The sequence below is a fragment of the Ursus arctos genome, unplaced genomic scaffold (genome assembly GCF_023065955.2).
Source record: "Ursus arctos isolate Adak ecotype North America unplaced genomic scaffold, UrsArc2.0 scaffold_12, whole genome shotgun sequence".
In the NCBI taxonomy this organism is placed as follows: Eukaryota; Metazoa; Chordata; class Mammalia; order Carnivora; family Ursidae; genus Ursus; species Ursus arctos.
In genome coordinates this window covers 73320048-73334481 of record NW_026622786.1, presented here as the reverse complement: position 1 = coordinate 73334481, position 14434 = coordinate 73320048, and the positions used below count along the sequence as shown (strand labels likewise).

Sequence of the window (14434 nt, the reverse complement as noted above, 5' to 3'; positions counted from 1 at the left end):
ACCCACATCTCCACCTTGAGGATGGGGGAGGGGAGGTCCTTCCTTGGGTTCTCTATCTTAGCTCCAGTGTAGTGGCTTCTCCTTATGTCTGCTCTTATATTCTTTAGAGTTCTCTTTCCTTTTGACTAGCCAATCCCCAAATACTCTAATCCTGTATTACAGTTAACAATTATATTACACTTTCAGTGTTCAAATTACTGTGTGGGTTCTCGCTCTTCACTGGATCCAGACCGATACCATACTATTCTACTCTTGTCTCCACCTTTGCTTTTTGTCTTAGATTGATCATTTCTTGTTTGGATGAAGCTCTTTCTGTGATGGATTCCTCAGGTAGGGCTTAGGGTTATAGTATTTCCTGAGTTCTTGCATGCTGAACACTGTTTCAGTATAATCTCAATACCTGAAAAACAGCTTGTATAGATATAAAACCCCCGTTCTTATTTTCTTTCTTTGTACTTTGCTGTAAAGAAGTATGATGCAAACTTCACTTTCTTTCCCTTGTAAATAACTTGGCCTTTTTTCTGGAGGCTCAGAGGGGTTTTTCTTTATTCTTAGAGTGTAACAGTTTGATTAGAATACATCTTAGAGTAACCAATCTGAATCAATTTTTCCAGGAAAAAGGTAGGCCCTTTCAATATGTAGGTTCAGGTCTTCTTTAATTTTTGGAAAACTTTCTTATAATTTTAATTATTAATTGTTTCATTATTTTGTTCATCTTCTTCAGAGACTCCAATTATACATGCATACATAATTCGCATATACATACTGAAACTTTATTGACTATGTTCTATAGCTAACAGTTCCTTTCTGATACTTTTTAACCTTTCCTAATATTTATTTTTATTCTCTTGGCTGTTTTTATTTCTCTTCTCAATGTCCCTTATTATATTTGCAGTTAAACCTGTGGTCCATCGGGCGCCCTGGAATTGAGTCTGCAATTGAGATTATTTTGTTTTTCTTCAATTTTTTCTTGAGTTTAGGCAATTCTATTTTCACATCTTCCTGTCTATTGTGCATTTCTAGTCTGACTTTTAAAATTTATGATTCATGGGTTTTTTTGCATATCTGTCAATACTCGTTTAATTCAAGTTGGGTTGTTGTGTAATAGTTTTCTTCTGGTTAGTCACTGATGTTGGAAGAGTTTTCAGTAGTTAAAACAGTTTTATCCTCATCTTTGGTTTTTCGTCATATAGAAGCTTTTTATAGAGATTGAATGCTGTTTCTTAATCATTTGAAATATCTTATATTTACCTGGACCAGCAAAAACAGGAGGTCCTACTTTGGCAGGAATCTTGGGTTATGAATTTTCTGTTGACATAGTGAAACATGGTTTCTTTAGTAGATGAGCCTGTTGCGATGGGATGGGAGACTGGTGTGTCTTTTGACTGCTTCTCTTCTGTTTCTGTATAATTCTGAATTACAACCCCCTCACTTCCTTCTTTTCCTTCAACATATGTCTACCCTCCCCCAAAGGTAGTTATCTTCTCAAGAGTGCTATCTCTAGTCCCTCACGCTTTCAATCCACTCTCTTCCTTTGGATTCCCCAGTAGTCAATGTTCTAATCAAGTAGGTCTTAGCTCTGTTCTCAGTATTTCCCACTCTAAATTGAACTATCTTTTCCTGGAGATGATTCTGACTATGTTAGGCCCCCACTGCCTTCCCCTTCCTAAATGTAATTTCTACTTACATAAAACTATTCATTCTGTATGGGTCAGGTACTAGCTCTAATGATTTCGGGTCTTTATATCTGAACATGTAGACAACATATAATTGAAATCTGTGGTATTCTTGACGCCCAGTTATGTTTAAACATGAATTATGGGTGGTTTGGTTTGGTTTCCTTTTTGATCTATATGTTTCTAGAGAATTTATTGAAAGATTGTGATTTAAATCATCACCATTATCCTTGGGAGCTTATATAGTTGACCCCTGAACAATGCAGGGGTTAGGGGTACCAACCCCACACACCCCATGCACTCAAAAATCATGTGTAACTTTTGACTCCCCCAAAACTTAACTACTAACAGCCTACTGTTGATCTGACGCCTTAATGATAATGTAAAGAGCTGATTAACACATATTTTATATGGTATATGTATTATATAGAGTATTCTTATAATAAAATAGGCTAGAGAAAAGAAAATGTTAGTAAGAAAATAATAAGGAAGGGAAAATACATTTATAGTAGTGTACTGTATTTATCGAAATAAATCTGTGTATAATGGAGCTGTGCAGTTCAAACCTGTGTTGTTCAAGGGTCAACTGTACTTTTTAATAGCATACCAAGATGTTTCTAAATAGTGATTCATAAAGCAGATTGAGAATTATACAGTACTAAGCAGCTATAAAAAGGAATGAGAAATATCTTCATACTACTAAGAAATCAACTTTAGGATATTTCATTAAATGGAAAAAAGCAAGGTTAAGACAAATATGTACAGTATACTGTCATTTATATAAGAAAGTGGGAAATACTTATGTATATATGTACACACACACAGACACATGCATACACATAAATATATTTGTATTTTTAAAAAATGAAGTACAAACTATAAAATTAAGAGAAAGTGGCTGCCTATGGCAGAAGAAAGGAATAAGGTGAAGGGGATTTCTCTGAATATATTCTGTTTCATAGATCTGATTTTAAGAATGATGTGTATCACACACATATTTATAAAGGAACATTTCTAAAAAGCAATCTCTAAAAATAAAAAAAAATACAGGGGTGCCTGGGTGGCTCATTGGTTGAGCATCTGACTCCTGATTTTGGCTCAGGTTCTGATCTCAGGGTCCTGGGATTGAGCCCCACATTGGGTTCCATGTTCAGCAAGGAGTCTGCTTGAGGATTCTCTCCCTCTTCCTCTGCCCCTCCCCCATTCACATGTGCGCGCGCTCTCTCTCTCTCTCAAATAAATAAGTCTTTAAAAAAATACAAGTGAACCTAAGTTTATATCAAGTTGGTAGCACTGCCTCCCAGAGAGAAACCAATCCAAACAACTTGTAGCACATTATTGACTATACTTCACTTTAGGGTAAGAAAGAAAGAAATGCAAGTATCTCAAACGCTGCCGGTGACTATGATGGTGGTGAGTGTTACTGCTATTCTGAGACTGATGGGTGTGCTACATGATAAAACAAATGAGCTACTGTATTAGTGGTATGGACAACCAGGGTTTTGTTGTGGGACGAAGGAGATGCAGATTTAAGACAGCAAAGATAAAGTAAATTAAAACACCATTTATCCTGAATTTTAGTAGGAAGTATCAATATGAACTAATGATTTTATCTTTAATAATAATAAGGCAGTTCCTATCTATGCCAAAGAGACATAGAAAGAACAACCAACCCAGTAGCACTGAGCCCTCTAGTGTTCAGATTATAGTCTCTAAATATCATTTCCCACTAAAAGGAACCCAGGCACCTAAAAGAAATAGCCGATTTCATATTTGGGGCAGATAATATACAAGATGAGCCTGGAACATTTTGAAATTTCGAAAATCCAAGAGAGCAATCAAGCAATAAAGAGTCAGGAGACCATCTGATTAGGCTCCTACACAGCCAAAGATGGGACAAATCAAGAATCAATAGGGACGATTAATGCAATGAAATGAAACACGTCAAATATGTATGAATTCTTAGGTTTATGATACTAAACAGTAACAAAAAAACTGTCCTTAAATAGTTTTGGAGGATGGCAGCAAACCAATTCATCATTTTGAAAATTGGTAAAGAATCAAGCACTTAAGCTTTCTTCCATGAATGATATCCTCACAATAGCCAAATAATTGATGGAAATTTATTTTAATAGACATATTCCATTTAATTTATGTGGATGGAATTATAAGATTAAAATTTCCCATTTTGCAACCATAATGAATTGATTGATCTAAGTCAGGGGTCAGCTAATTATAGCCAGCAGGCTGGTCATCTGTTTTTGTAAATATAAGATTTTATTGGAACACAGCCTTGCTCATTTGTTTATGTATTGTCTGTAGTTGCTTTTGTATTACAATGACAAAGCTGACTAGTTGCCACAGAGAATGTATGGCCAATAAGCCTGAAAGTTTTGCTGTCTAACCCTTTTAAGAAAATCAGTCAACCCTTGATCTAGACCACAAGCAGTAATGGCTGCTTCATTATAAAAATGAGAGGCAACGAGACCATATATGCTTCCTAAAAGAAGTAAACATCACCACCTATGAAATATTCTTATGAAAAAACTGAACCTGAACCTGATCAAGCCTCTAGACCTAGCTGCCTATTTCTAGGAAAGAGAGAACAGAGAAACATGTCAAATGATACCACGGAGACACAATTGGCAAAATCTAATTGTGGGGGATATTAAAGATAAATTATTTAGGTTTTTTAACAAATAAATTGTGAGAAAAAAATAAGAGAAGGAGAACCCATAGATTAAAAGAGACTCAAAGGACATATCAACCAACTGCAATATGTGGATCTTATTTAGATCCTGATTCAAGGAAACTAATAGAGAGAGAGAAAGAGACAGACAGACAACAGGGAAAAACTTAAACAGCGAGTAAATATTTGTTGATATTAATGAATTATCATTAGTTTATTTACATACGATAATATTATGATTTGTTTAAAAAATATTAACTATGAGACACAGATACTAAATATTTAATGATAGAATGATACAATGTTTGGGCAACTGGGCAGGAGGGGGCAGGGAGTATGTGTAGGTGCAAATAAAACAAGATTGACTATGTGTTCGTAATTATCAAGGATAAAGAACAAATGGACATTCACTGTGCTATTCCTTATACTTTTGTATATGTTTGGAATTTTACATTACGAATAAATTTTTTAAATGGGGGATAATATTCAGTAACCACCTTTGGATCTCTTGCAAATGATACCTGTCCTCTAATGCTCAATTAATTTAGTACAATCTTCTGAGGGGAACATAGCCCATAGCTCATAACCCTTCTCTCTCTCTCCTCTGTTGAGACTCACTGCAATAGTGATTGACAGTAATTGATGACATGGGCTAAATCACTGAGGTGGAAAAAAAGGATAAGTTTGATCTTGAGAAGAAAAATATAGTGGGGTTATTAGTTTAAATAAAATAATGCAAATGAATTCGAAGTGAGAAAATTACAAGGACCAAGTGAGAATTTAGGGGAAAGGAAAGAAGGAACCCTTGTAACAGTCATCCTTTCACTGGGAAATTTTCTCTCACCTCTTGTTATCATTGTAGGATTTGGTAAAAGCTCTGTAGTTTTTTGAGGCAGGTTAAATGTAAGATCTCCTTCCATTCACTGTCAGGGTAAATGAGAACTGACAAAGAAGGATGAAAGGTGTGGTTTCTAGCTAGAAAAAGGAGAGCTTAAGAGAGGCCTGGATATGATAAGTTAATGTCCAGATTTTACAAGTCATTTCATTTTGGGTGAGCCTTTTCTTTTGGCCACATGAAAAAGAAGGAATAGGCAGGGGACCCAAGGCTTTCCCATAATAGGATGTACAATTTTGGAAAGATAACTAATTGGCTAAGGAGAGCTTGGGTCTAGTTACTCACCCAGAGGGGGCTGCAGCATACCCCCATTCTTCTCACAATTCCCAATAGGCTGGATTTCAGCTGAGTCAACCAGCCGCCAGAAGTCATTCTTGTTGTCGCTGCCATCAAGGCGGAGGCGGAGGCGGGCACCTGTCAGTCCAACTACTGTGGCAATACACGTGGATGTGGTGTTCCTGGGGTCCTGTGCTTCCAATTTCATGCTGATCTTGAACTCGTTGCTTGGAGGTGTGTAGGACTGAGAAAAACAAGCCATGGGGATTAGGAAGACTAAGAGTAAAGGGCATTTTCACTAAGGATGTTAAGAAATGGAATCTGACAACTTATGCTTTGGACTGAAATTGGTTATAGTTGGGCCCAAGGCAACTGCCCTGAACTCTTCCCTAATTCTTAGGAAGGGTTTCATGTGAAAGAAACACCGGAAGGTAAGATGAGAGGGAAGAATTACTCCCACAGAAGCATCAAATATTGACTCACACCAGTAAGAAAAGCACAGCAGTGTCTCAAACGGTCCTGATTTAAATGCTTTCTCATCCCATCTTCTCCAACATCCTAAATCTCCAGGTATTGGTAACATTTTCTCAGAAATCATCCTATTAAACTTACATATCCTTAGTGTCTCTTCATGGAGCATTTCAATGTATTGGTTTGTATATTCACCACACACACTATTGGGGGTTAATATTTTTCTTATTTTGACATTAACTTATAAGTCGAGTCATATTTAAAAACAACTTTAAGTTAAACTGACATACCATTAACTATACACTTTGTTAAATCTTGACATATGTATATACCCCTGACACCATATAAATCACACACGCCCTTGAAGCCATCACCACAATCCAGATAACGAACATGGACACACTCCCAAGTTTTCTCATGTCCCTTTATAATCCCTCTGTCTAGCCCTACCCAGACCCCTGGCCCCAGGTAAACCCTGATCGCTTTCTATCACTGCAGATTGATGGTGTGCATTTTCAAGTCTGAAGGGAATCACAGAGAATGTACTCTTCGTATGTGTCGAGATTCTCAGCATAATTATTCTGATATTCATCCATATTATTGAAAATGTCAATAATTCATTTCTTTTTTTTAGAGACTTTATTTTTTAGAGCAGTTTTAGGTTCATAAGAAAACTGACAGGAAGGTGAAGAGATTTCCCATATACACCCTGCCCCAACACATGCACAGTCTCCCCTATTACCAACACCCCCCACACCACAGCGGTCCATTTGTTACAACTGATGAATCTATACTGACACAGGATAATTGGCCAAAGTCCACACTTTGTGTTAGGGTTCTGTCTTGGTGTTGTACATTCTGTGGGTTTGGTCAAATCTATGACAGGTATTCGATCAGGATAAAACAAAATAGTTTAACTCCTTAAAAATCCTCTGTGCTCTGCCTATTCATCCCTCACACACTCAACCACTGGCAACCACTGATATTTTTAGGGTCTCCATAGTTTTGCCTTTTCCAGAATGTCATATAGGTGGACTCGTACAGTATGCAGCTTTTTCAGACTGGCTTCTTTCCCTTAGTAATATGCAGTTAAGTTTCCTCCATGTCTGTTCATGCCTTGATAGCTCCTTTCTTTTTAGGGCTGAATTATATTCCATTTAATGGCTACACCACAGCTTTTTCATTCACCTACTGAAGGGCATCTTGGTTGCTTCCAAGTTTTGGCAGTTTTGAATAAAAGTTTTTGTGCAGGTGTTTTAAGTTTTAAAATCCTTTGGGTAAATACCAAGGAATATGACTGCTAAGATTGAATAGAAAGAGTATGTTCAGTTTTGTAAGAAATCACCAAACTATCTTACAAAATGGCTGTTCAATTTTGCACTTCCACCAGTAATGAATGAGAGTTCCTTTTGTTCCACATCCTCGTCAGCTTTTTTGGTGGTATTACTGTTCTGGATTTTGGCCATTCTAACAGGTGTGCTGTGGTATCTCACTACTGTTAATTTGTATTTCTCTGATGACTTATGATGTGAAACACTTTTTTTGTCATCTGCATGTCTTCTTTGGTGAGGTATCTATTAAGATTAAGACCTTTGACCCATTTTTTAATCAAGTTGTTTTCTTTCTTATTTTTGAGACTTTAAGTGTTCTTTGTATATTTTGAATAGCATTCCTTTATTAGATATGCCTTTTGCAAATATTTTCTCTCAGTCTGTGGCTTGTCTTCTTATTCTTCTGACAGTGTCATTCATAGAGCAGAAGGTTTTAATTTTAATGAAGTCCAGCTTAGCAATTACTTCTTTCATGGATCATACCTTTGGTGTTGTATCTAAACAGTCATCACCACATCCAAGGTCATCTTGTTTTTCTCCTATGTTATCTTCTAGGAGTTCACAGTTTTAAGTTATACATTTAGTCTGTGGTCTGTTTTGAGTCAATTTTTGTGAAGGGTGTAAGGCTTCTGCCTAGATTTTTTTTTTTTTTTTTGCATGTGGCTGTCCAGTTGTTTAATAAGCACTATTCATTGAAAAAACTATCTTAGCCCCATTGTATTGCTTTTACTCCTTTGTCAAATATCAGTTGCCTTTACTTATGTGGGACTGTTTCTTGGCTCTCTATTCTGTTCCATTGATCCATCTGGCTCTCCTTTTGCAAATACCACACTGTCTTGACTACTGTTTCTTTACAGTGAGCCTTTAAGTTGGGTAGTGTCAGTCTTCCAACTTTGTTCTCCTTCAATATTATGTTGGCTATTCAAGATCTTTTGTCTCACCATATAAACTTTAGAATCAAATTTTCCACAAATGAACTTGCTGTAATTTTAATTAGGCTTGCATTTAATCTATAGATCACATTGGGAAGAACTGACATCTTGACAATACTGAGTCCTCCTATCCTTTTTTTTTTTTTTAAGATTTTATTTATTTATTTATTTGAGAGAGCATGTGCAAGCAGGAGGACAGGCAGAGGGAGAAGAGAATCTCAAGCAGACTCCACACGGAGCCATGGAACCTAATGTGGGGCTCAATCACATGACCCTGAGATCATGCCCTGAGCCAAAATCAAGAGTCAGATGCTTAACTGATTGAGCCACCCAGGTACTCCGAGTCTTCCTATTCTTGAATATCACTCTCTATTTTTTTTAGTTCTTTGATTTGCCAGAATTTTGTAGTTTTCCTCATATGAATCTTGTATATATTCTATCAGATACACATGTCTAAGTATTTCATTTTTGGAGGTGCTAAATGGAATTGTGCTTTTAATGGCAAATTCCACTTGTTCATTACAGTATAAAGGAAAGTGATTGATTTTTATACATTAACCTTGTATCTTGCAAACTTGCTATACTTGCTTATTAGATCTAGGAGGGTTTTTTTTGTCAATTCGGGTTTTCTACAGAGACAATTATGTCATCTGCAAACAAAGAAAGTTTTATTTTTTTCCTTCCCAATCTGTATATCTTTTCTTTTCTTGTCTTATTACAGTATCTAAAACTTCCATTATGATATTGAAAAGGAGTGGTGAGAGGAGACGTCCTTGCCTTGTTCCTGATCTTAGTAGGAAATCTTCTAGTTTCTCACCATTAAGTATGATCTTGGCTATAGGATTTTTTTAGATATTTTCACTCCGCATAACTATGTTGATATTCATCCATACTGCTGAATGCATCAATTATTCATTTCTTTTTATTGCTGAGTTCATGTTGATAAACATTTTGTGTGTTTCCAGTTTTTGATTATTACAAATAAAACTTCTATGAACACCCATGTATGAATCTTTGTATGGAAAAAAGAATTATACATATTGCTGCTATTGTAAATGAGAGTTTCTCTTCCATTATGTCTTCTATTGAGTTACTTTTAACAATAGTACTGAGGTATAAAATTTTTTTAAAGTTATTTTTTTAAAGATGTATTATTTAATTCCTAACTTAGTGATCTTTTTTTTTTTTTTGGCTCAGTAGTTTGTTGAAGTTTTTTGCCAAACTATATTTTGAAGTATTTGAATCATTTTATGTTTTCACCAGTAGTTTATGAAAGTTCCATTTACTCCACATCCTTGCCACTATTAGGTATGGTCAGTCTTTATGGTTTTACTTTGTATTTCCCTAATGAAAAAATGTTAACCATCAATTCATGTACTTACTTGCCACCCACATATTTTATTTGGTGGTTGCTCTAATCTTTCAATCTGAATCCCTTTCCTTCATCCCACACCTCCAGCCTCCCTTCCTCCTTTCCTAATTTTTTTTTTTTTTTTTTTGGCCTGGTCACATTGGTAATACAATGTTGAATGGAAGTGGCAAGGGCAGACATCCTTGTCTTGTTCCTGACATTAAAGGAAAAGCATTTATACTTTTACCATTAAGTATGATATCTTTAAGTTTTACATAGACGCCCTTTAGGGTTTAGGACTTAGGAAATGCCCTTCTATTTCTTGTTTGTTGAGAGTTTTTATTAGTAATGGACACTGGATTTTGTCAATGATTTTTTTGCGTCTACTGAGATGATCACACTTTTTCTTCATTAGTGTGTTCATATGGTAAAACACTGATTGACCTATGAATGCTTAATCAACCTAGCATATTTGGAATTAAGTTCCACTCGGTCATGATGAATTATTATTACATATTGTTAGAATCAATTTCCTAGAATTTTTACATGTATTTTCATGTGAGATGTTGTTTTGTAGTTTTCTTTCAGTATTTTTACCTGATTTTGTTATCGGAGTAATACTTGCCTCATAGAATGAGCTGGAATGTATTCCCTTTTCTTAAACTTTCTGGAAGAGTCTGTGTAGAATTTGCATTACTTTTTCCTTAAATGTTTGAAACAATTCACCAGTGAAGTCATCTAGGCCTGAAATTCTCTTTGTGGGAAATTTCTTAACTACAAATTCAACTTCTGTAACAGAAATAGTGTTATTCAGTGAACTCTGGTAACCTGTGTTATTCATGAAAATTATCCATTTCAACTAAGTTGTCAAATTTATGTCAAAGGCATAAATTTGTTCGTAATATTCCTTTATTATCCTTTTAATATTTGTACAATCAATAGTGATGGTATCCCTTCCAATTCTGACATTAGTAATCTATATTTTTCTCTCTTTTATTGCTGATTAATCTGGCTAGAGGTTTATCATTTCATATTGATCTTTGCAAAAATCAGCTTTGGCTTCAATGATTTTGTCTATTATTTTTCTGTTTCTTCTATTATTGGTTTATGTTCTGATCTTTATTATTTCCTTTCCTCTGCTTACTTTGGGGTTAACTCAGTCTTTTTCTCCCCCTCATTATTTAAAATGGAAGCTGAGGTCACTAAATGCAACTCTTCTTTTTAGTATCAGTGTTTAGTGCTATAAGTCCTCATGAGGATGGCTTTAGCAGCAATGCACAATTTTGAAATTTTCATTTTCGTTTAGTTGAAAATATTTTCTAATGTCCCTTTTTTTCCCTCCAAACCCAAGAGGTATTTAGAAATGTGTTACTCAGTTTCCAAATATTTGGAGGTATTATTTTCCAGATAACTTCTTGCTATTAATCTTTAAATTCAATATAACCTGAGAACATACTTTATATTACTTATGTCCTTTTAATTTTATCAAAACTTACTTTATGGTCCAGAATACGGGTCTAACTTGGTAAATAGTCTGTGTGCACTTGAAAAGAATGTACATTCTACTGTGGCTGGGGGTGCTCTATACCTGTCAGTTAGGTCCAGCTGGTTGACAGTGTTGTTAACGTCTACTATTCATTTGCTGATTTCCTACTACTTGTTCTTGAATCAGAGGGGAGTATTAGTATTCCATCTATAAATAAATTTAGATTTATTCATTTCTCCTTATATTTCTATCATTTTTTGCTTCATGTAAAAATGTCTGACCCTTTTTCATGATGAAATTACCTTTTTTATCCCTGGCAGTGTTCTCTACTCTGAAATATACTTTGATATTAACATAGTCATTTTAGTTTTATTGTGGCTAATGTCAGCAAGCTATATTATTTTCTATTAACTTGTTTGTATTTTTATATTTAAAGTATAGTTTCTTGCAAGCAGTATATAATTGGATCTTGTTTTTTTATTCAATGTGACAATCTCAACCTTTTAACTGGGGCATTTAGACCATTTATAATTAATTTGATTACTGATATGGTTGGATTTAAGTCTACCATCGGCTATTTATTTTCTACTATTTTAGTGGTTGCTTTGATGTTTACAGTAAACATGTTTAATTTATCAGTCTATCTTCAAGTAATGTTATACTACTTCACGTATAAGAATTTTACAAGAATCTTTCAACAGTGTATTTAAGGTTTCTCCTCTCCTGGGCATATATGTTACACATTTTACTTAAATATCTGTTATCACCTCTACAATATGATTATTATTGTTAACATGATTTTCTTTTGTAGAGACTTAAATAATAAGGAAAAACATCTTATGTATTTGCCCTTATAATTACAATTACCAGGGACTTTCATTCCTTCTTATAGATCTGTAATTCCATCTGGTATTGTTTTTGAAAGAACTTTTTACTGGGTATAGAATTCTAGTTGACAGCTTTTGCTTGTGGAACTTTCAACATGTTACTCAACTTTCTTGTTCACAATGTTTCTGACAAGAAGATATAATGTTGTTCTTACATTAGTTAACCTGTAATGTAAAACGTCTTTTTTCTCTGGCTGCTTTTAAGATGTTCTCTATTGCTAACTTCCAGCATTTATGATATGTGTTAATGTAGTTTTCTTCTTGTCTTTTATTTGGGGGGGATTCATAGAGCTTCTTCAATCTGTGGATTTACAGTTTTCCCCAATTTTGGAAATTTTTTAGCCATTATATCTTCAAACTCTAATTACATGGTCTATGAAGTTATCTCATGGAAACTGAAGTTATCCTTTGGCTCACTGGTGTTCTTTTTCATCTTTTTAAGATTCTTTTCTCTCTTTGTGTTTCATTTTGGATAGTTTCTACTGCTATGTCTTCAAGTTTACTGATCTCTTCTGCCATTAATCCCATCCAGTGTATTTTTCATTTTGCAAACAGTTCAATATGGGTCTTTTTGTATCTTCCATGTCTCTGCTTAACTTTCAAACACATGGGATACATTTAAAATACATGTTTTAATGTTTTTGTCTGCTATTCTAAGATCTATATAGGTTCTGAGTCTGTTTCAATTGGTTGATTATTCTGCTCATGACTGATTATGTTTACCTGCTTCTCTACATGCCTGGTAATCTTTGACTGGATGCCAGACACTTTGACTTTTACCTGTTGGTTGCCAGTTATTTTTGCATTCCTTTTTGTGCTATGTTCTTAGATGCATTATAAGTTACCTGAAAACAGTTTGATCATTTTGAGTCTTGCTTTTATGATTTGTTGGGCAGGTCTCAAGAAGTGCTCATTCTAAGGCTAATTATTACCCACTGCTGAGTAAGATCTTCCCAAGTTATCCACCCTATGCCACATGAATTATGAGATTTTCCAGTCTAGCTGGCGGAATCAGGCATTATTCCCAGCCCTGTGGCAGTGTGAGGCTCTATTCCTTCCAATCCTGTCCAATGGTTTTTCTCTTGGCTTTGGGTAGTTTCATCATCTGCATACATGAAACAACATCACTTTGCTGAATACTTGAAGACGGTTTTCTGCAGATCTCTGTGGTTTTCTATCTGTGCAGCTCTCTCCTCTTAGGCACTCTGTCCTCCAAACTCTAGCCACCTTGGTTTCCCCTCTCAGCTCTATCTCTTCAAATTAGGGAGCTGCTGGCTCACCCTGGGCTCCTCTTCTATGGGCCATGGTCTCAAAACTCTCTTAAGCAGTAAGCTGGGAAACCATAAGGCGCTCAACTCATTGTTTTTGATCTCTCAGAGATCACTGTGCTTGGCTGCCTGACCTTCAGTAACCTGAAAAACACTGTTTAATATACTTTTATTATTATTTTTTCCGGTGGGAATATGAATTTAGTCCCTATTATTTCAAATGAGCAGATGTCCTGGATTTGTATTTTTATTTAGAACACAGACACAATTCAAAGTGAAATGTTGACAATTTGAGGAAATAAACACTTGAATAATAAAGGAAGGAAGGTAGAACTAACTTCCTGGTGTTTAGCTCTGTTTAGCAGCAGTGTACTTTTTTGTTCACCAGCCTTATTGTGTGCTGATATAGTCAACATTATGTGTGCATTATGTGGGACCCTTAATCCTATATGGGAAGCTCTGACTGACCGCTAATAAGGTCCTGACATACTCTCCAATGGAACGTGGTGCCAGTATTCTTATGGAAAGGTAAGACTGTGGCTGGGGTGTTGCATAAAGAGAAATGAATACTGCTCCACTTTCAAGCACTGTCTACGGGCTATAACTCTGTTTCCTATCTGTCTGAATTAAGAGCTATCATAAAAAGTGGGTATTGTTCCCAGTAACAAAACACAGCCTTGAAGAGGTTAAGAAAGGGAAAAGGTGTTACTTGGGATGAAGTTGGAGAGACTGCCTGCTGCCAAAATTCATGAATTTTGAGCCTTGAGCTGTATTCCTCCCACAGTTTATTCTGGGGCCTTCAGGGGAGAAGTCCAAGGGCTTGTTTTGCTTGTCTAGGACCAGAACAAACCTACTTGCCTCCCACCTACTAAAGATGTTGAGAATCAATTACCTGCTTGAAGCAATGGACAGGCGCTGGGACTGAACATGTTTCTTTTAGGTATTTGTCCCAGGTAAAATGACCTGTAAAGGAAATAGAAATCTCTATCACAGTCAACTTCCTAAAAAGTGCTTTTGGGATGTAATCTACACTAAACATTAGGCCATTTTTGGACAGTTGTTTGAGTGTAAAAAAAAAACTTCTTTTTCCTTATTGGGCTCAAAAGAGTATTAGGGGTAAAAATCAAGGTGACCCGAGTGGATCATTTTAGATCAATGTTTTAAAATCATGG

At 35.5% G+C, this 14434-nt stretch overlaps 1 protein-coding gene across 13 annotated transcripts in view; it reads right to left on the bottom strand.

Moving 5' to 3' along the window:
- Nucleotides 1–14434, bottom strand: part of SCMH1 (Scm polycomb group protein homolog 1) — a 173151-nt gene that overhangs the window by 94000 nt on the left and 64717 nt on the right. For 10 of the 13 annotated variants that reach the window (XM_057310723.1, XM_057310726.1, XM_057310724.1 and 7 more), the window contains 2 exons: nt 14155–14225; nt 5546–5780 (listed from right to left, as the gene is read on the bottom strand). In XM_057310723.1, the coding sequence (XP_057166706.1) occupies nt 5546–5780; nt 14155–14225 (306 nt within the window). Of the gene's footprint in view, nt 1–5545; nt 5781–14154; nt 14226–14434 lie in introns of those variants that run through there. The other 3 variants (XM_057310728.1, XM_048220709.2, XM_057310727.1) reach the window with 2 other exon arrangements.